A 23,260-nucleotide genomic window follows, 5' to 3' on the forward strand; every position below is an offset into this window, starting at 1 on the left:
GTTTCAGACCTCCATATATTTTCTTTTCTAATCAGACTGCAAAACAGATTAACATTACATCAGCTGAAGATGTTTTGGTAGATCTAGGTAGCTCTCTCTGAAAATACAGACTGAACTTCTTCATTTTACACAAGCCTGCCTTCATAAAAGTTTAAATTCAAGCATTTTTAATAGCTTTTAGTAGCTTGTGGGTGTGCCTTTGAAAGAACAGATTCCAGCAGTTTCTGCTTGTTTCAGGATTCCACACTACATTACACCACACAGATAACCTAGTTTTATGAGATACTGTAACTTTCAGGTTGTGAAATCTGCCTCAAGGTCTGCTTGTATTTTAATGCTGTGCCTTGTGATGTGTGCATGCGTTACTGTATAAGACCTTTTATTGGAGACGTCTGTGGTGACAGCCGTGACAGAGGCCAAAGAGATGGTGTCTGGTTCCAGCATACCAGCAAGACGCATTGCTTTTTTGTCCAAGTCCTCCATGTCCAGGACTGCTGGCTCATCTGCAAGAATAATTGGAAGAAAAAAGAACAAAGCAAAAAAAAAAAACACACAATTACCAAATAAAACATGATGGGTACTTTAGATCTCCATTATTTTCAACTACATACTGCTTACACCACTTTTAAGCCTATAGACAACTATCAAACATTTCTATTGTTAAATAATTATAAATAATAAGTAATTTCAGATCAGAAAATAATCTTCAGTTTCTAATTTCAGTAACTTAAACAGGTCTTGTTTTGTGGAGTGTTTTACCTTTCTTGTGGTCGTCTCTAGAGCTCTTGATCTTTCCGAGCTTCATGGCTGAGAAAACTCCCTTCCCTGCTCTAGTGAAGGTGAACAAAACAATTAAAAAGAGAAGCGATAAGACGGAAGTGATATCATGGTAATGAAGTGTCTGATTCACTGCCGATCCATCCTGAACTTCAAACTTGTCACTTTGAGTTGTAACATAAGGAGAGGTGGGTTAACATTAAAACACGAACTTAACTCCAGCAAAAGTTCCACTGCTGGCTTGTGTGCACCCTCAAAATGCAATTCAACACCATAAAGTTGACCATACCTCACAGACATCTTTGAAACTGGCTGGACATTCAATTCCTGTTGCTCCCCCTGATCACCACCAAACAATTCTCCAGACCCTCAATCACAAAACAAGAGTATCGAGTGTCTCCACATCGATATTATCTGGATCACATATCACCGCAACAACAAAGAGCTTGTGATGTCATCAGCGGATCAACAAATGAGGGGCCTTAATAATTAAGAATGAGTGTGGCTGTCTAATTTGCTGCGGATATGGATACATGTCAGAAAATTAATGAATAGGAGGGTTTTCCTTTTGTTGCCTCAAGCAGTGAGAGCCGGGTGTATCAGAGTTCAACTTTTGCTTTGATCTTTACCTCGTTATTTTGAAACTGTTCAGCCTCATTTCATGGAATATGGAAAAGTTGAAGTTTAAGACATCTCATATGATAGGTTCATAACCCATGGTGGTTTAAAAGTCTATGAATTCCTGATAAAAGTCAGAATATACTAAGAAATACCCAGTAAAAATGCATAAAAGCCTCCAATTAACAGTGAAAATGGCCATTTATGCTTAAGATTTTACTTTTAGGTTTCTCAATCTGCATCATGTCCCTGAGGCAAAGTTTAACCATATTTTTCCTACTTGATAAGTTACTTTAAATTAAAAGTGCTGGATGGTAAATCGTGAACTGTATATGAATGTGTAAAAAGTGCCAATTAATCAAGAAGCTTCTCCAGCTCTCTTTCAGTGCTACAAGATTGCAAACAGTCAGGTGTCGGCTGTGTGGCAGGCAGGTTTGTGGACCCAAATGCAGGACTCAGGAAACAGGTATAACTGAAAATATCAGCTTTAATGCTGCCATTCACAGAAATACTGGAAAACTGAAACATGCCTAAGGCTGAAAATGCTGGGAACCCAGAGGAAGCAAACACATAACCATGCAGGATGACATGAAGCAGGATTACACAGGAACTCAAGGAGTTAAATATAAACCAAACTATAACCATGGACAGAACTATGTGAGAATATGAAACTAGCAAATATAAAGAAACCAACCAGAAAAACATACATTAAAGGGGGAAAAAAGAAAGAAAACAAATGATCTTTACAAACAAAAGAATAAAATTTTCCAAGACCCACGGACCCTGACAAAAATTAATATGTTTACGTTTTGGGCTGAATTTTAAGCCCCATCAGCTAACTGAAATTCCACTTTAATAACGCAGTTAACATCGAACATTAGTTGCATTCACAGTTATTCTTCAAAAAAAAGAGTATTTCAGTAGTCTAACCTATTTCTCTTATAGCCCTTATTCTCCTTATAGTCTGAGGACACATTACTGCAATGTAATAATGTGACAAAAGTATTTCTTATACATACCACATGAAAAACACTGATGCTACTCAGCTCCAAGGAGGTTAAATCAATCCACCTGAAGCTTCTTTCTATTATAAACTATATTCCCATATACTATATCTGTCAGCTGCAGAAAAAACAGACCAGCCTGGCAAATGGTAGCTGGACAGATGAGAGGATGAGGGAAAGGGGGAGAGAGAGAGAGAGAGAGAGGTGGAGGGACATGTTCAGATGTACAAAGACAGGAGGTAGAGGAGAGAAAGGATGATGGGTTTTGTAGATATTTGTAGACGGGAAGATCCTTCTACAAATCAAACGAGAGTCTCCAGAGCTCATAACAAACTCTCATGAAATTAATGTGATATTGTAGCTTTTCAACTGCCTAATAACACAAATATCTGAACAGCCAATCACATGACAGCAAGTCAATGCATTTAGGTATGTAAGCATGGCCAAGATGGGCTGCTGAGGTTCAAACTGAGCAACATAATGGGGAAGAAAGGTGATTTAAGTGACTTTGAACATGGCATAGTTGTTGGTGCCAGAAGGAGTAGCTGCTGATTTACTGGGGTTTTCAGAGAATAATAGAAAATATATAGTGAATGGCAGTGGGTAAAAATGCCTTGTTGATATCAGAGGTCAGAGAAGCATGGCCAGACTGCTTTAAGCTAAATGGAAGGCAACAGTAACTCAAATAACCACTCTTTACAACAGAGGTACACAGAAGAGCATCTCTGAAAGCACAACACTTTGAACTTTGAAGCAGATGGGCTGCAGGAGCAGACGCCCTCTCCGGGTGCCACTTCAGGCAGCTAATAACAGGAAACCGAGGCTAGAATTCACACGGGCTCATCAGAATGGGACAATATTAGATTGGAGAGACATTGCCTGCTCTGATGACTCTCAATTTCTGCTGCAATATTTGGATGGTAGTGTCAAAACTAGGCAAAAACAACATAAAAGCATGGATTGAGCCTGCCTTATATGAATGTTGCAAGAGGACACTGTGCACATGTCAGATTATTAAACTAATGGCCAGTGCTGACATTGATGATAAAGCTAAAGTCACTGTGATGTAATACGGGGAAGAGAGAATAGAAATGGACACTTCATACATTTGACGTCACACCCGTCACTCTTTTTCATTTCCTTTTATGAGTCAAAGAAAAAAGAAAAAAACCATCAGAGACAAGTATTTTCAGCAAGAGGTTCTAAGTTTAAAATAAGACCAACGGATGTTGTTTTTTCACCTTTTTTAATGAGTAGTCCTTCTTTATTGAATTAGTTATAAAATGTAACCTTCAAAGATTTGAGTTGGTGGCAGGGAAACTTTACAACCAAGTGTTTCCAATTACAGAAATAAAAATATGCAAATTCACTCGTAGCTTTGAAAGTAAGCAAGTAAAAAGTCACAGCACATCAAACTTGAAAAGAAAACAGAGAGAAGGGGGGTCGAGAAGCTGAAGATTATGTTGCACGTCTCTCCTTGTTTCCTTTGATCTGCAAAAAGCCTATTGCTCTAGTTACACTGCAGTCAAACCCAACACACAAGTAAACACCCAGAATGCGGAGCGATGTGTATTCAAGATTAGTAGATATAACGAGAACAAGCCCACTAATGTATGAAGAGCACAGCTTTTGCATACTTTAAAGGCAAAGGAGCATAAAGACATGTGTACATGCATGCTTAAACTGTGCTGTATATCTCAGGAGAGTGAGTAGAACTCGTTGATACATACACAACCATAAACCCTCTACTTACACATTTAAATTGCAGTAAAGATCAATGAACAAACTGAAGTTATTCACTAACAGCTTGATTTAAACATTATTTGTAAGCAAAGCATTTCAAGCTATCTAACTTATACAATGTTTGTTCTGATAAAATGAATAATAGTTATATGGTTATATAAACTATTTGGCAGTCAGGATTTAGGTCACCGAATAGTATACCCTCAGCCATTAGTGAACAAATTACACTGGCTTGGTTTGGATGATTATGCTCTGGGCTTGTGCGTATTTTTCTCACTGAACTAATCTGCTCTCACATCAGTGTCCCTTGCTTGGTATTCATAAGTGACAAACAATAGTATTACTCTAAAACACAAGAATAATATACTGACTTTGATTATACTCAGCTTTCTGTCTGCGTTTGTTTTTCAGAACTGCAACTTCAGAGCGCTCCCGAAAGATAGACTGTATAAAATGGACTTGTTTCTTGCTATGGCCGTCTGGCTTGGAGCCTTTCTGTGTGGAGTTTGCATGTTCTCCTCAGGCTTACCCTCGAGGTAATCCAGCTTCATATTTCAAAGACATGCATGTTGTTAGGTTAATTGGGGATCTAAATTCTTACTAGGCATAAAAGTAGCACGAGTGGCAATCTGTCACTATGTGTTAGCCCTGTTGTTAGTCTGGTGATCTGTCCAGGGTGTAGCGCATCCACATCTATGACAGCTGCCACACGCTCAAGTGTCCCCTGTGACCCACAAATGGATAAGTGGAAGAAAATAAATGGTTGGATGGATGATCACAAAGTAAAACATTCACTAGAGCAGGACTGATAACGTTAGGCATGATTAGAGTTCTTACATTCTCTGTCAGATCCACTTCTTGTGCCTCTCTAGCATCTTATCCAAGTATAGTATTTTCTATGTAAAAAAAAATAAAAAACAAGTTTGTGATGGTAAAATGCCAAACCTGAAGCCCAAGACAGGTGACACCAAGGTGGCTATTTCCACTTTCTTTAAATAGTCTTTCTACTAAGCGCTTCTAATATTACAAGCCAAAAAATTGTATGTTATGAGTTGGTACCACTCCTGTAATTAGGGATGAGTATCGAAACCCGGTTCTTGTTGAGAACCGGTTCCCACTGTTTCAATTCCTTGGAATTGTTTGCCATTTTTGCAAACGATTCCCTTATCGATTCCAGTCGCCCCGAATGACATCACCACGTTGCGGAGCGTCGCTTACCTGACAAGAAACATGGTGGCTCAAATGCTCAAAAGTTTGGTTATACTTTACGAGAACGGATGACAACAGGGCAACTTGCAATACTTGCAAAGTAGATATTTCATTTAAGGGAGGAAACACTACGAATATGCAAAAGCATTTGCTCACAAAACACACGATGACCTTAAATGAATGTCATGTTTTTAATTCCGCTCCGGATTCGTGAATCTCAACCCAGCACGTCCTCTCACGTTAATGCGGCAGGTATATAATCAACTAACAGTGCATATTATGTTAGCGCGATCTGCCTTATTACAAAACTTGCCATTACTGTGCATTTAGGTGACCATGATGAGAGAGACAGACAGAGTCTGGCTCGCTCAGATGCTGGCAGTTCTTGCTGCAGTCTACCGGTCGCGTCTCCTTTCAGGCCGGGATAGACGAATGTCACTGAGCAGTGACTAAGTTTGTGGTCAAAGGCTTGCACAGCAGATGCCCCGATTTTCGGTAAGTGAATGTGTTTAATTGTAGGCAGGGACATTACTGGATATTCTTGTGTAATTGTTACAGAATAATTTATGTTATACTTTGTTATTGCTACAGAATAATATTTGTTTTATTATTTTACATTTACAATTTTTTTTCCTGGGGACCCTGTGACACCCCATTGAAGAGCCGTAGGCTGGATCTCTTAAGATCTCACTGTTGGGTTTGTAAGGCCATGTTACTCCTAAATTTCTATCTTGTTCAAAGAGAAGATATAAAACAAAGTTTTAAGCTAATCGACCTTAGTGTCTTCCTTTTTTTTTAAAGAATCGATAAGAGAATCGATAAAGAATCGAATCGTTAAACAGAATCGAAAATGGAATCGGAATCGTGAAAATCTTATCAATACCCATCCCTACCTGTAATGTTAGCTGGTGGAAAAGTGCAGGTGGTTAGGCGTTTGCAGAGAAGAGAAAAAAAGACAAAATAGCCAGTGCACGGTGGTTCTCTGGGCAAAACCACAGCGAATACCATTTCTGTCAGCTTAAAGCAGGAAACTGAGACTACACTTCACTACACTACACAAAAGTATTGCTTGATCTAATGAGTCTTATCTTCTGGTGTCACATTCAGGATATTAGGGTGAAAATTTGTTGTAAACAACATGGAAGCATAGTGTATATAACAACATAGCTCTGTGAGTGTGTATTTATGAATCATTTAATACCGTTCAGTTAAATCATGAGTATTACATTTGTTAGATTTCTGAGTTTGCTGAGGTTAATCCAATATTCTCTCACAGTTTCCTCCAGACAGTAATAGCTGAACAGTTAGTTAGCTAGCATCTATCCATCTGTATGTTTTCTCATGTGTTTTAATTTCAGTTCAGATGAAAACAAATAAATAAAGTGAAGACTGAAAATATCCCAGGAGCAATTAATATTTAACTAACATATATACTGTCAGTTCTGCTCTGGGAGTTCTGCTGAAAGGGGCTCACAAAGATTCCCTCCATATATATCTCTTCTTTCTTTCTCACATGAATTGGATTGGATGCACATTGAGCCAGACAAAGATCAGCACTACCTGATAACACTGCAAGGGAATGAAACTGAGATAATAAGAACTCTATCCTGAAACCTTATTGAACAGTGCTCCCTTTTCGCTTTCACTCTCTAGTTCTCTACACTTGATTTCTTTCCTTGGCTATTAAGCACTGTTTTGTTTTTTAGCTTTCTAATTGATAATGTTTGTGTTCCTATCATCCCCATGATTTAGACAGATCTTGTCAAGTGCATTGTGTTCTCACTTCATTTGCTTAAATGATATTCTTTGCATGCATGATCTAGTAAATGTTTGCTTATAACTTCATCCCCATTAGAGTCACATAGTTAAATTCTCATGCAAGTTTAAAGCCTGCCTACACAACAAAGTCCTCTGAGTCTTGGTGGCCTATTTACAGCAAACAAAACTTAAAAAAAAAAAAAATCACAGGTCTATTATTTAACACGGCGTCTGCATCAGGAAGGAAGATGTTACCCATAACACAAACTGAAAACTCAAACAAAAAGAAGAAAATAAAAAGTGCTGAGGAAACTGAAATTAAGGGCAGGGGTATTAGAATGTATAGTAGCTACACAATGGCATTTTTTGTAGGAACATTCATCATATTTAAAATTTTAATATCCACTCCAAAAATAGCATTTTTATTTAATTATTTCTTCATATTTTTTATTGCACCAGCTGGGCTGGAAAAGAAAATCTCTGGATAGTAAAGTTTAATTCAGGCTGTGCTGAGGAGTTTGCAATTGTGGTGGTCTGCCACATTGTTCTTTAGTTCTCTTCTTGTGTTTCTTAGTTTAATTTTCCTGGTCACTTCCTGTATCGGCTAGCTGAATGAGGAGAATTGTCCCTTTATCTCTTTGTCATTACGTGAGTTTTGCTGGACCACTGCTGGACGACCTCCCATAACACTGAATACACTTTGCGCCATCTTTCAGTTTGACTTAAGTTTGACTTTTGTCTGCCTTACCTGCTGATTCTAGAGTGGATTTTGGTTCTTTTTATGTCTAAAGTAATTTAAAAAATAATAATGGCAACCTTAGCTTCTTTATGGCGTACAACGTTACAACTCCTGTCTGGATTAAACACATGCAATAAAAAAAACAACAACAAAAAACTGGGATGTCTTTATGTCATCATTGTAATCTGCTCCTTCATCAGGGCTTTGAACAAAAAAAGAAAACAAAAAGACAGCATCGGGAGACAAAAAAAGTTCAAATTTACACACCAGCGCTATCACAGAGGCTGAAGATAAGAGCCAGTGCAAAGCACAGCAAAACAAAACAGCAGAGATGAGAGCTGCAATCCCTCAAGAGGATATCAGTGCATGAAAAGAAACAAGTAATGCCAAAGATTTAAATTACAACGGCTGCAATTTAGGGACACACAAGCGAAAGGGTGAAGAGAAAAAAAATATCATTCAGTTAAAACATTGCATTAAAGTTACTCTTTGACTTGAAAATGCAACATTTGAACCCCAGACTGATACAGGAGAACATCACAAGATGTTTTCCTTAATATTTCTCATTTTTATGTCGTAACTTTCTTTGCAAGGTTCCTCAACTGATAAGTTACAGTTTACATTTAATTTGATAGATAAGACAAACCAGCCTCTGGATTTTTACATCGCTCGTCACTAATCTTTTAACAAAGTGGGACTTTGGAAACTTTATCTGTGATTGCAGTGTGGCGGCAGTGTTCTCATTCATTGGTCTGAAGCTTTTTGCTGACAACAGTGTACAATCGCAAGTTTACAGTGTGTGTGTGTGCCAGAACAGTGCATCTGGCAGTATCTAACACCTAAAATAAGTCAGAAATGCCATGTTAGTTCGAGGTGAAAATACAGAAAAGTTGCTGTTCACCAACACGTGTGTTTTAAATGGCCGGGATCACAAGAAAAATGTTTTACACTTTTTTTTTAGCAGCACAGACCACATAATAATTAACAGAAATGACTGTGAGTCTAGAACATAAATCTCTAAATATACACTTTTCTGCTATCGCTCATTTTGAAATACATTGTCAGAATAAAGAGTTGTTTGAACTCTATGTGTGAGGGCTGAGTGTGAGGTAGAGGAAGAATAAATTGTTCAGGAGGCTGACAGTCCGGTCCTTCCTTCACATCTGTGATCTAATGTGTCATATATAGAGTGCAGCCAACTAAAGAAAAAAATCAAACTAGAAAGACTTTATAAATAAACAAAGGAATAATAACACCTCAAACTGTTTAAAATCAACAGATTCTTTAACCCCCCACCCCCTCATGCTACACTTTGCAAATTCCCTCTTAGGGACTTTACTAAAGAAGGAGGCCAAAAAGACCCAAACTAGTTTGTCAGTTTTAAAAACAATCTGGTATCAATAACACTAAGATTAAAGACTCTGCAGCATGCTTAGAGGCCGTGGGCAACAATATATCAATAGCATTTTTATTCCTTTTATGCTGTCATCATTTGAAATTCTCTTGGAGCTCAAATCTTATTTGATGCTGTATGAAACATTGTGTTTAAAGCAAGATTGTGAAATTGCACTTGTTGGGGAAATGCTTTTACAAAAACAACCACAGGGATGTCTGCCTTGTTACTTGGTCAAAGACTGATACTATAAATGTACTTAAAAAAGTGCTAAATCATGAAGCGAAGAAACTCCTTGCTTCTGCGTCGTTTTCCCCCTTGTAATAATTCCCTTGTTCATTCACTTTCTCATTTAAATTTCCATTTCATTAATAGAGGTTGTCGCTTCAAATGACTGAAAACAAAAGGGGCACTCTCTGTGTCCGTGTGTGCCTAATTGAAACAATAAAAGAAGTAAATAGCCCTGACAGTGTTGCATGCAGTTAGATTAGCTAAGTGCCTCAGTTCTCCAGGGATGTCCTGACTGATGCCAGCCATTTGTGTTGTGATGGAGCACAGCCACAGAGAAAATAACTTCATCTATTTGTAAGTGTTGCCTAAATTTATTTTGTGCTCTTATTAAATCATGCTCTTTGTTTCATAGCTTTTAAAATTTTTTTATAATTGACCAGGATACAACAGGAAGGTTATGTAAGTAAAACTGATCCTGAAATTGATAAAGATTAAGACCTATAAGTAGACTTAATAATTCACCTTGTTATTAATAGAGCATTCATCGATTATTGTGCAACACAAGAGCGGAAAGTGCAGTTGGGTATGCTGTACTAGTGTAACTACAATCAGGTGAGAATTAGGGGGATGGCAGTTATACATCTAATCACGACTTAGAAAAAGCCTGATCAATCAACAGGACCAATGCAAGCACTCCTTTTAGGTTCCTACACAAATAAAGAAGGCAGAATACGATGATTATATGCATACTGAAGACCAGATTTTTGTATTAGCAGACGTGTCTGCTCTAATGAATGTTTCCTCAGGGAGTCAGTGATGTTGTGAGCAGACCTAAAGACACAGCGACCAGTGAGATAGGAGATCACACAACACTGGCACACAGTATGAGGATAGATCACAGCTGTGTGACAACACGGCTGTCTTTAAGGATGCTGCAATTTACACTGGTGAAAATAAATCAAGTAGACCAGATAATAATAATAAAAAAACACAAGTAAATTAACGCTTGCTTGAACAAATTACCTTTTGCTGCAGTGGGAACGAAGACAGGAGGGTGATGTTGTGCAAATGGTGCATGCATATTCAAACTACCTGGATAAACACAATGAAAATTTACAGCTATTTGCTTCTGTGGGGCAATACCAATAAATCTATGAATTTCAACATTATTTCAACAGGAAGAAAACGCTCTGTTAGCCCTATGCACTAGGGTTCTGGTCTTTTATTTCCAGGTTTTGATGTCTGTAGATCTCATTTTATTTTAGTTTATTTTCTCATGGTATTTTTTGTGATCTGTGCCTCATGCACTGACACTGGTCACTTATTCCATAACTTTCACATGGATGCATTTCAAGGATTCCTACTCTCACATGCACTGGGCCAGTTTTACTTTTTTAATATTCAGACTTATAAGGCACATTTTAACCAAAATCACAATCTTTTCCTTACCTTAACTAAACAACATGTAGTACATATATTTATCTAAATACCACAACGTAGTTTCTGGTGCCCGAAGAAAAAGTATAAAACAAGTCAAAACAAAACAGAGGGAAAAAAAGTTATTCACAATCTCTTAATAAACTTACTCCACTGATCAAGCCAACCAGCATGCAATTTGTAGTTCTTTTACTAATCACAAGGTGTTTGGTCAAGTTACAGATAACAAAGTAAACCTCGTGTATTGTGGAGACAGCTGGAGAATCAAATCTATCCTAAAATCTGCTCTGCTCCTTACTCGTGCTCTAAACAACACATTTGCTTAAATGAAACTCAGAGAACTTGATTTACTTTTAGAAATAACAAAACCCCTAAAAAGCTGGCTTATTGTTGTGTTGCAGATAGCATGCAGTGCTTTATGGGTGCTGCCATAAATCACCCTGCAGGCCCAGAGACTTTGCAGAGAGATAGGAAGAGGTGGCAGCAGTACTGTACCAACTTAAGGGGACGAAGAGGAAGTCATATACCTTCACTATCCAATTTGTCATTTACAGAAGTGCTGGAAAGATGTAAAGATGAAATTCCATCCCCACTGAACACCAACCCCCGTGTACGAGGCACACATGACCTTTAAGCTACAGCTGATATAACAGAAATAGGCACCAGTGGGTTGAGCGCTGTGCAGGATCATGTTTGTTCTTCCACAATTAAGCTCAGAACAGGAAACTGAATTCTGAATAACTCACATTAGAATGTGCTGCATTTAAAGTCTCAATCTAGCAGCAGCTAATAAAAATCCTTTTAAGTTCTGAAATGCTAATAATTAATACCTGGGAAGGACAACTAACAATTACTGAGGTGTGAGATGTGAAATATTTGCCCTAAAATGGGTTAAAGTCACTATGGTCCACTCTCCACCATGACCTGGTCCACGCTAGTCCTCAACAGGAGTTGCAACCCCTGATTAAAAATGACAAACATAGAGCTGTAAACTTAAAAACTTAAAAAAATAAAAATAAAAATCGAGGATCATTGTTAAAGCTTAACTGCTAATGACATTCTCCATCTCCTCCTCCTAATCCCCCTCCACTCTCCAGGAATGAGAGGCTCATTCCAGGTTATCATCTCCTGCACATCCACACTTCATTACCACAGTAAGGACAATTAACAGCAGCTTTGGAGCATCAGAATTCAGGACACAGTGAAATATCTTTGGGAATTTTAATTCTGAAAACATCTCAACCATAGAGAAACTTAGCAGCCGGTAACTCAGGAACTAATAGGGTTGGATGAGAAGTGGCAAGGCTATTAAAAATCCTCCCACAATCCTGCCACACTATTTTTCAGCAGTTTAGAGCTGAACTTTTTGTCTGGGCTTTCTCAGGAACTCATTCACCTTTTCTCCCCCCAAGACAAAATGCCTTTCGACACCTCGTTACAAGGTCTGACTGACAGCTTGTAGCAACCTCAGCAACGAAACAAGAAGGCCGGTTCACCTGAAGCATGTGTAGCAAAAAAACAATTTGATCACAAATTTCTTCCCGCTTCTACTAAATTCTTTTACACTATTTTTCTACAGCAGTATTTTCATTTCTGTTTTCTGAGCAATATCCAAAGTCTTCCTGTCTTATGTAACACTCATGGGATGCTCTATAACTTCTATCTAACTCTTCTCATTGTCCTCAGGCTGGAAACCCTGTTTCCAAGGAATTTGATACTGTAACACAATGTAAACGTAGGTGTTCAGTATTAACAGACAAATACTTGAGCACAACAGCAAGCTACACACAAACTTTTTATGCACGCCCATTCAATACACAGCACAAAGATGGGTTTAGGGGTTTGGCTGTGTTGATAGTTTCAGTGGAAATCAATACAACCCACAGATTATTTCACATGCTATTCAGCGAAAACGCAACAGTAGTACTGCAGAGGAAGAGGATGACAAAAGAGAAAAAGCCTTGGCAGAACATGCTCTTAGAGCTTTCTATACTAAATATATCTGATGTTGTATGGCTTGCGTTTACTTGTCTTGATTATATTGTTAGGAATGACATTATTGATTCTGCTTATACAGTAGATGAGGATCTTTATATTTTTTCTTAAAACAGGCATACATACATTTTCAGTGTGTGTGTGTGTGTGTGTCAGGTGAGCAAATGGTTTTCAGGAAAAAGATGCCAGCATGGATTAAAGAAATGGAAAAGTTTGTATACACATGGATCCTGTGACCCAACATAACTATTACTATTATACAACAGCAATATGTGGAGATTCAACTTCATAATACTCATACATTTTCCCGTATAGTGGACGCTGCACTCTACTCTTGTGTAATCAATGAAATTAAACACTTCTTGTCTGGTGTTTTAAGATTACTTTTGTCTGTTATCAGACAGTGAAGAGGAAGACAGGAAATGGGGCATGACATATAACACCAGTAGAAGATGGTAATTTAACAAGAGATATTGCAGTTATGTAGGAGGAACTATAACAATTCAACTAAAACACTCAATAAAAGATACTTCTAGCTTCCATGTTGGCTTCTCGTTCATAACCTACTGCATTTTTACCGCATTACCGTTTATCAGACACTGCAAACTTCTTATAGAGCTACAAAGCTTTACTCTGTGCCAAATATGCAAAACAACTTCTAACGTCTTTCAGTCTGGAGTCTCTGGACAGCAATTAGGTCATTTATGTTAAAAAGAGCTGCCTAGTACTACTGAGAATCTAAAGAATCCAGCAACTGTTGTTCTTCACTGCTCTGGTATTAAATTGAGTAAATTTATGTCGTTTCTACACGGGACTAAAGGTTGTTCCTTTTGGCTTTACAGTTATGTAACTGTCCCAAGGGGTTAAGCTGCTAGTTCTGCCTTGAATACTTTGCTTATTTCATTGAAACTTTGCAAAAACAATAACAATAGTCAAGTCTACACCATAGACTGATGATCAACTGATCACTTATAACAGCTCGTTTGTGGAACAATAAAGTCTTTATTAAAAAACAGACTTCCTGTTTATTTCTCTCTGTAATCATAACAGATGTTGCATGAACTAGTCAGTAATTCTCCCCCCATGTGAGTCAGTAGTGCTGTTACTGGAACTGACTTCTTAAAAAGTGAATCATGTAATTAAAACAATATATCTTGTTTGGGAAGCCAACACATTGATCTTGAAAGGCAAATTAAGAGTAGTTGATTTGTAATGTGCTATGTTCTAATGTAGAGATGGTTTTATGTTTGACTTACTTTCTGAAGGTTGGTATGGATCCATGTAAAGATCGTCCAGGGGACGTCCCTGACCCGTGGCTTTGTCCTGACAGCAAGCTATCTGTTTCAAAGGAAAACGTCCCATCACGGTCGTCAGGAACATCCAAGAAGTCCCCGTCACTCCACACTCCAACCATGCCATCCATCGGCTGGTACCTGATCTCTATGGTAACATTGGTCTGGAAATGAAATAGTGAATGAATGAAAATGAGCTTACTTGAAATGGTGTTACGAAGCTTCAAAGTATTTGGATAAAATCATAGTAAATCTTTCAGAAGCAAAGACGTACAGCTTATCTTTAAATGACTTCAAGTATTTAATCTGGTCATTTAATTTGAAGCATTATCTAATATCTAAAATCTCTCTTCAGTTTTAATGGTTAGAAGTTGGGTCTGAAAAACACTTTTTTTTAACTTTTCCCCAAAATAAAGTTTAAAACATGTTTTAACAGTGTCCTCTCCAGAAACTTCTACTTCTACTATAAACTCTACTGTTCTCCACAGATTGACATTTTTATAGTATCTTTTAAATGCGTCTTTGTTTCCTCTGATATGAGACTTCATTTGCTAAGGAAATCTCAGTCTTCTCTCAGCTGTTGTAGGGACTTAATTATCCCTTTGTCAAAATCAGATATAATCACTAGTGATACCTCTAACTGAGAAACAGTCAAAAGACATTTTGCCCTTGCTACATATATAATTTTTATTTGTTAGAATGGTAGTGTATCCAGACATTAGAACATACTCACACAGCCATCAATATCATATCACTGTATGCTGTTAAAGCTTGAGAAACAGCAAGTTACCTGCAGATGCTGTAAAGTTATTTTAATCTAACATATTCTTCGGCACAGGAAGAATGCCTACAGCGTCAACTACCACATGAATTAAAAAACTTAAGATGGGATTGTACAGTTTTCCAAGACCAACATGTTAGCTTAAGATGTGTGATAAAGTGTCAGAAGACTGCATTTATGCCAACTTGAGAATGTCAATAAACGGAGTGAGTCCCTTTCAACTCCTGTATTTAAATCCACAACTCTGAAGCAGAAACCGTATTTAAAAAAAAACAAACAAACAGATTTTGGACCCATTAGCAAATTTAACACTCTCATTTATATATGTCATGCAGCTTTAGTTGAGAGGCAGCTTTGACTGACAGGGTGCACCAACCACTGAGCCATGAGTGAGTCTTTATATGTTACAACCAGCACACAAGTCAAACTGAGCTTGTAGTTCACTGAAATAAACAACAACAACAGCAACAAAACAATAGACAACACAGTAATACATAGTCTTGGCATGTCTATATCAGTTTAATTGTGTAGAAAAAGCTCTTGATGGTAGAAACAAACTTGACAGGACAATAAATGATGTCTTCTGCTTGGGATTTGTTGGGGGAAGTCAGACTGACACTAACTGCTTGTTTAATCCAGGTCAGAAACATGGGTGACACTTTAGTGTGTCTTTAGTGCCTTCTTGGGAGTCTTGCTTGGACAAGTTTTAGCCTCCTGACAACGACCTGATCTTTTTTACAGAGCAGCCAATTTATTCCACTGACAAAGATGGATGAGGAAAAAAATGTACATGGGGCTCTCGGCTCCTTTCTCCTCCATTTCTCTCCGTGTCGCCAGCTCTTCCTTATATCCTCACAAGGCGATAGCTGTGGTCCGCAAGGAGTTCGATTTGTTTCTATGGCAACCACACCAGTGCAGGGTTGTAAGTAAAAGTGTTGCTCTCAGGTTATGTCTGGCTTAGTTTTACCAGTTTTTTGCTACAGGGACACACAGTGATACAATTCTCCTGTTTTCATGGGAAGCGACTTGCACATATGTCTGTGGATATGTGCATCAATGTGTGCAATGTGTGTAAACCCTGAAGCTCTCCCATGCTGCGTGTCATCATCTCAGAAGCATCACATCAGTGCTCCCGGTTCCAGGAACACCATTCTGCACACTGGGGTGGTTTGAAAGCTCATATGGTTGGCTTCTCTCTCACACACTCAATTGTGCTGCCCTCATTTCCATATACATATTCACTCTTACATTATGCATTCGCTGCTAAATCAGCCTCACTCTCAACCTCACCACTGAACTGCTCTCGGTTGAGCGGTTTTAAATAAAATTTCCAATCAATAGTAAATATCTGGATTCATGTTAAATGCAAATGTGCTGATGTTGCTACGACACACTTGTATTTCCATCAGATCCTCTTTGATGTGAGGGTCCTTAATGCTTGTGCCTTTATAGGCCAAGTGATGACTGTTACATTGCTTATTGTCAGCAGTGCAGGTGGAATTCAAGAGTGATTTCTCCATTTAATGGTCCCCTATTTGCTTGTGAATGCATTTTGGAAGCTAATACAATCCCTTTCAATTCTAATGCTGTATGGTAAGTTGTATAATTTACAAAACTAGAAGTTCGATTTAGGCTCAGTTTTAACCTCTGCTGTGTTCATCAGGTTCTTTCAGCTACCTAACTAAAGGTAATGCAACCATGGAGTAAAGGCATATTTTCATGACTGTGATATTCAATAAATCTATTTTAGATTAGACTCATTTTGACACATTTTGGGCACTTTGGAGTCTCTGCTTGAATTTAAAATAAAGATATTTGAAAGTTCGCAGCAAATGTTGCTGATCTTTTCAGTGAGGCTAAACATGGAGCCTATCCTAGTTAGTTACTGCCTGAGTTACTTTCTGGTGACTAGGAAAAATCTAAACAATATGTAAACTCAACAGTGACATGTGATCAGTTCATAAAGCAAAGACATCTATAACATCTTTGTGGGAATAATATTTACCTATTTTATGGCAAAATGCTATACTTTCAGCAACAAATTGCTAGTTTTGCCATTTGTTGCTTGTTGGGTAACATGTTGTACCTTTATCCAAGCCCTTTTTTTATTTTCTCAAAACTGTTCCTTGTTACCACTGAAAAAGATGTCACTGGTTTAGTAGGATCATTAGAGAGCAAGCCGACTTCTATCCACAATTTTTTTCAATCCAAATTAAGAAAAAATAACCAGATTTTAATGTTTCCTGGTGATTGATGGACCTCTGTTCATCTTTACTTCTGAGATACTCTCCAAGATGCTTTTCTTATACTTAAACATGCCACTGACCTGTTGTCTAATTAGCTGCAAAATGTTCCTCGAGCTGAACTTACTTTTCCTTTTGTTGCCCTGTTACTCAATGTTTTGCTGCCGATCACTTCAAAACAGCTTTGATTTTTTTCTGTTATTTTCTCAGTTTAAACATTTGATATGTTATCTGTGTTGTCTTGTCGATAAAATATGGGTTTATGAATGAATCCCAACATAAACTGAAATAAAGCTACAGAAGGCCCAAAGGTTTCAAATTAGATGGTGCAGTCACATGAAAATGCTGTCTAAATATTTGGACTGGCTCACATTGATTTGTGTCTGTAGATTGTTCTAATGTGAGAGTTTACCTTTATTGACGTGTTGTTATCATCAATGAGTGTGTCAGTCAGCTCTAGATGTCCCTCTTCAGCCACTTTCTGAAGCACCATACAGAAAGTCCCAATGAGTCTGTAGGAAAAGAGCAACAAAGAGCCATGCATTGTAAACAGAAATCAATAGAATCAATAATGGCATTGTGTCACTTGTCTTTTGTTCCTCCTCTGCTGCCCATCTGTTTATCTTTGTTTTACATGCTGCAATAGAGCGCTCGCGTCACTGCATTTGAAGAAAAAAAAAAAACACATGCAAACATACATGTCCTAGTTTAAACCTTTTAAAGTTTGCAACCCCCCCCCCCTTTTTAAGGCTTTGCTTGTTTAAGCAATACAATGACCAAGCCAAATTTATTGTGTACAACATAATTTCTTTCTTATAAAAGTGTGCTAAACTACCTCACCAGGAGTGTAGAGCTGTGAAATCATATTATGAAAACAAAAATATGACAAAAGAAGCTGTGAATTGCTGAATGGAAAAAAAAAAACCCCTACATATATATTTATAATATGTTAACATGTCTCTGTCTTTGTTATTAAAAAAAACATTTAACAGTTTAAAATTTGATTTGTCATCTTGTTCAATATTTCATTAAATACATGGGATTTTAATAATTAATAAATCCTGTAGCGGTTTCATTTAATTTTACACAACATCTCCTCTTTTTTTGGATGTAAGCAGCAGTGAACTGAGCTGTTTTGGCCACTGCAGGTGTCTAATTTGATCCATATCACTTTGGCACTCTTTCTACTTCTGTTGGACATTTGCGGTGACAGACAGTGAGAAAGTACTTCACTACCTTTGTCACCAGCTCACTCTGCCATATGCTGCATCTCAAACGAAGTAATTAGTGCCCCAACCCCCCGGTTAGTTTGGAAGTGCATCTGTGAAATGATTTTTGCTTCTGCTGTGATAACTAATTTTCCTAGCAGATAAGCAATAGGAATTAAGTTTTACTGCCTATTTTAAAATACTTAGACATTTTTCATGCTTAATATCAAACAGTTAACACAAAAATGTTCCACACTGGTCAAAACTACTCTGTAAATTAAACATCTATCCATCTACTATTTATTCTACCTATAAATTATGTCCAAACGAGGTACAGCTAAAATAAATTGCTGTAGCCATGATTGCATTAAATGTGGATTTTTACTATAAAGGCACTACAAAAAAAAGTGGAGGCTGCACATGCATCTTCAACCTAGCCACAAATCAGATTTACAGTCAGCACATTTTCAGAATAGGCAACAAAGATTCAGTATCTGACGAAATGTGAAATATGGTCACATTTCCAAGTTATGGCATTTAATAATGTCCATGAAAGTGTGACATCACGGTGAAGTCTACCGTTGGTATTTTGGGCTTAAAATGTCATTTTATATTCTATCACGTCAGACATTGGTGTAGTAACTTGTGCTTTGAAGCTTAAATATTCATATTTGTGCAAACTGTGGAGAAACTACCTCGAGGCTTTCCTGAGATACTGTGTTCATAAAAATGGGATTGACAGACAGACAGACTGATGATCCATCAACATAATGCTTTCAGGAGAGAATTTCATTTTATGTTATGGAACGTATAGGAAACATACACAAAACATTTTTTAATATAATGCGTTGCCTCCATCCAGAACCCCCTGAAGAATTACCAACATAATGGTACCTCCCTATTGCAAACTTTAGATCATAAGATGGATTTCTCCACTGCCCAAGGACACCTCATAAAATGTTACAGTGGGTAGAAACTCAGTACAGTCCCCATTCAGGTGGTCAATTAGAGCTGCTGAATAATTTAAAAAGTTTCCCTCATAAAAGTGTGTTGTTTGCAGAGCAGTCAGCCACACATGAAGAACGTGTGCTGAAGTCCACATTGAGCCCAACCATATGGCATTTCTGCCATATACAGTGGTGACAAACAATGTTTACAGCTACACAAACACGTACCTCGGATAACTCACGGACCGAAAATAAAGCTGCATCTTATATTTCTACTGCATATGTGACATACAGGGTGATAAATGTTCAAAGAGAGCATCAAAAGGAAGGAAAGGCATACACACAAACAGCAGCCTGGATATGAGCCCGCAGGGAGATACAATATCATAAAACGAAAGCGTGGAAACAATAGTTAACCAGCTGCCATGCACACGCTTGCAAATACACATGCACACACAGAGGAAATCTGTAGGGATCGCAGCCAACAATGTGATCTTCCCAACAGGACTACTGAACCTGACAAGTCAGAATAGAGTGAAGGACTGCAGTACGCACAAACACACACATGTACACAAGGACACCTCCAATTCAACATACCCCCCCGAATACTATCTCAATAAATGAATGAGCTGCAACAAAAGCAGCAATCTGTCTGCTATTATTTTTTTCCCCTCTCCTTAGATTAATCTCTCGTTTTTTCTATACCTTCTGTTCTCACTTTGTCTTTCCTCTGGAGTCAGTGGTGATGAATTCAAACTACAGTAGAAAGTGAGGCTACATTTGTCAGCAGAGCTTCGAAACTTAATAATGAGGCAAATTTAGACTTCCAGAACTTGACTTCTCTTTGAATTGCAGGTTTAAAAAAAACCCAAAAACAGTATGTGCTTCCCCCGAGGCGCTGGCAGGTTCTGCCTTTGTGAAAGTGAGTATCTGCCAAGCTCCCCAATGCATAACTCCATGCACAACTCTACAGGCCTGACATGACTAAAGAAAAACGTCTGTGTGGATATAGATGGCTTTGTGCAGAAAACTTTTTTTCTTTTGAAGATGAATAGAAACTTCTGAGACTCTGAGCAATATTACTAATAACCCACTGCACTGTTTCCTTTACCAGACAGGGGTGATCAATATATCCAGTGCTACTTAAATGGTCTGTCATTTCCTTTCAACCCTTGTAGCACGTGTTGCAAGTGCTGAATAATTGAACTGAGCAAGGCCTATCATGTTCTGGCTCGCTTTTTTTTAGCACTTCAAAGGTGGCATTCATTATTGATTGAAGTCCTGCAAACAATTTACTTTCATCTGCTTCATGATTCAGCTCCCTTCCCTTTCAATTTGCATTAATTCTTCTTCTCTTTCTCAATTTAAGGTGTGACTAGGGCAAAATGTCTGGCTCAGGTGTATTTGAGAAGAGGTGAGCTCAGCTTTGAAATGTAAAATATTTTTTCCAAGGCAGACAGAGGGTTCGCAAAGATGCTCTAATCCACTGCAGCGGCAGGTAGTGCAGCTGGAGGATAGTGTGAAATGGAAATGTTACAGCTGACAGGAGTGTGTGATTTGGTCCCCGTGATCTGCCAGAAAGTCTCTGCCAAGCACTCTGCTGCCACTAATACAAATATAAGCAGATTCACTGAACGCATCACCGAATTGCTCAAAGATGATCTATTGATTCATGGGGATGCAATCAATACACCCTGTCTCCTTTTCACACACGCAGATGAGCTTAATAGAATTTCTAACCGCAAATGATAGAAAAAGCTATTATGTCTTGCTTTATTGCCCATCAGCATGCCATGGCAATCTGAGTGTGGTCCTGCGGTTTAGCTCCTTTTACTGCTGTGATGCATATACATAAAGCACTCTTACAGCTTTGTAACAGACACATTCCATTGCAGGACAAAACAAAGAATTATATTTAAATGTGTTTGTTTTGACTGATTGTTTTATTTCAAACTATGCCAAAGGATAGAGAGGCGAAGTGGAAGAAAGAGAGAAAATTAAGGTTTGTAAAGATCCGTGTGGGGGTGCGGAGCATAGACAAAATCTGCCTATTATTGACACAATTTTCATTTTGCACTGAAACAAAAGCAAAAATGAAACCAGGTTTATCTGTTTAGCTGAAGACTCCTCAGTCACACAGGCTGATCAGCGACCCCTCGGTACAGTTGGCCACTAGGGAAATTGTATATTAGCCAACTGGTTTAAGAGTGGTTGCTGGAGATAACTGGCTATCACTGAGTGAAACTGGTCACAAGGAAAGTGTTGCACAAAATTCCTCCATCTGATTTTTTTGGTAGCTAGCAGATTGATACAATTGTGTGAAAAACAGCAGCTAGTCTACATTTAATTGCTAGCTAACTACCAAGGAGCAAACTCAACAATGTGTGATGCAAACTGCAAATGGAGAATGTTTGTCTTCAAAATAAAAGTTATCCCTTAATGCTGAAGTAGACGCCTTTCAAAATGCACAAGTTTTACTTTGAAGGTGAATTGCTTCTGTTTCCATTTTTCAGCTTTAGTATTCCATTTCACAGCAGCTGCCAGTAACTTCTTGCAACCACTCTCAATTGATCAGTGAATACTATTTTACATACCCTGAGGTACCCCTGAGCAAGGTACCGTCCCTACACACTGCTCCCCGGGCGCTGCACTGGTGGCTGCCCACTGCTTCACTGGGTGAATGGGTTAAATGCAGAAGAGTAATTTCCCTACGGGGACTAACACATACACATTATTATATATGTTGCTGGACAGGAAGGATCAATTGAAAGCACCTAAAAAATTACTTTTTTTGTCTTGCTTTTGGCTTTGTTTCCTCCTTGTTTGTCCTCCCCTATGTCTTGTTCCTCACCTGTGTCTAATTCCAGGTAGCCCTATCCGTATACATAGTCCCTTTTCCTTTGTTTAGGTGTCTGTTATGTTCCTGAGCTTGGTCGCTTAGGTTATTCCTCGTGCATCTGGACCTTTTAGAATTCTGTTTATTGCTTGCTTACTGTTAAGTCTGCCTCAGGCATCCTGCCTGTGGCTTCTATCTCAGTCTTACAATCTACGCGCTGAGACACCACCGACCTCAGGTTTAGAACACTGAATATGCTATCATATAACCTGTCACTGTTCAGTGCTCAATAACTCCCACACAGTGTACCTCATGATGGGCCGAATATGAAAGCAAATCTCTCAGCCACATGAGAAAACAAATAAAACACGGTCTATATGTCACTACAGCAAAGAGGTCATTACACATCACTGCCCTTTCTTTGTGTTTTTGTAATGTGATCACATTTGTGGTGGCAGGGTGTATCACACTGGCCCTAAAGTGTGTTGGTACAAACAGTGATGAAGTAGATCAAATACTCTAGTAATTAAGTAGCCTGTGGACATGTGGAACAGGTGCAAGAACCACAAAAGCTGTGACTCACACTGAATTATTTACCTGTTTAAATGTGTGTCAGGTTATGCTTATGTACTCACTTTTTACATTTAAGAACTGCCTACTTATGGCAAAGTATACATTTTGCTTGCACTCAACCATCTCCAAATGTGCTTGAGCTGTTATGAAAAAGTAAGTCGATGAAAAAGTTTCATTAAAATAGAACAGCGTTTTTTTCCCACCCAAGAGAAACTATGGTTCGCATCAATTCTGCGTTTAAATTGAATTTAATGTATGTTTTTTAAAATGGATCTAGCAGTTGCTTTGACAGTGTACAACTGTAAAAATTGCCTTCATTGCTTAAGGATCAGTGTTGCAGAATTAATATCCATCTGAAGTTATGAAAAAGCTTTCCATAGTTGGAAAAAACATCTGAAAAAATTATAACTCTATATGCAGTGTTAAGAATGAGAATCTTGCTGTGTCAGAGCAATGGCATGCTTGCACCTATATGA

At 38.1% G+C, this 23,260-nt stretch overlaps 1 protein-coding gene across 1 annotated transcript in view; it reads right to left on the bottom strand.

The window, feature by feature from the left end:
• otofa (otoferlin a) overlaps window positions 1-23,260 on the bottom strand; it is an 80,666-nt gene that overhangs the window by 30,417 nt on the left and 26,989 nt on the right. Inside the window, 4 exon segments of the mRNA XM_040017668.1 lie at window positions 377-503; window positions 760-830; window positions 14,161-14,360; window positions 17,633-17,732. Of these exon segments, the coding sequence (XP_039873602.1) occupies window positions 377-503; window positions 760-830; window positions 14,161-14,360; window positions 17,633-17,732 (498 nt within the window).

Source organism: Simochromis diagramma, unplaced genomic scaffold (assembly GCF_900408965.1).
Source record: "Simochromis diagramma unplaced genomic scaffold, fSimDia1.1 OVJJ01000802.1, whole genome shotgun sequence".
In the NCBI taxonomy this organism is placed as follows: Eukaryota; Metazoa; Chordata; class Actinopteri; order Cichliformes; family Cichlidae; genus Simochromis; species Simochromis diagramma.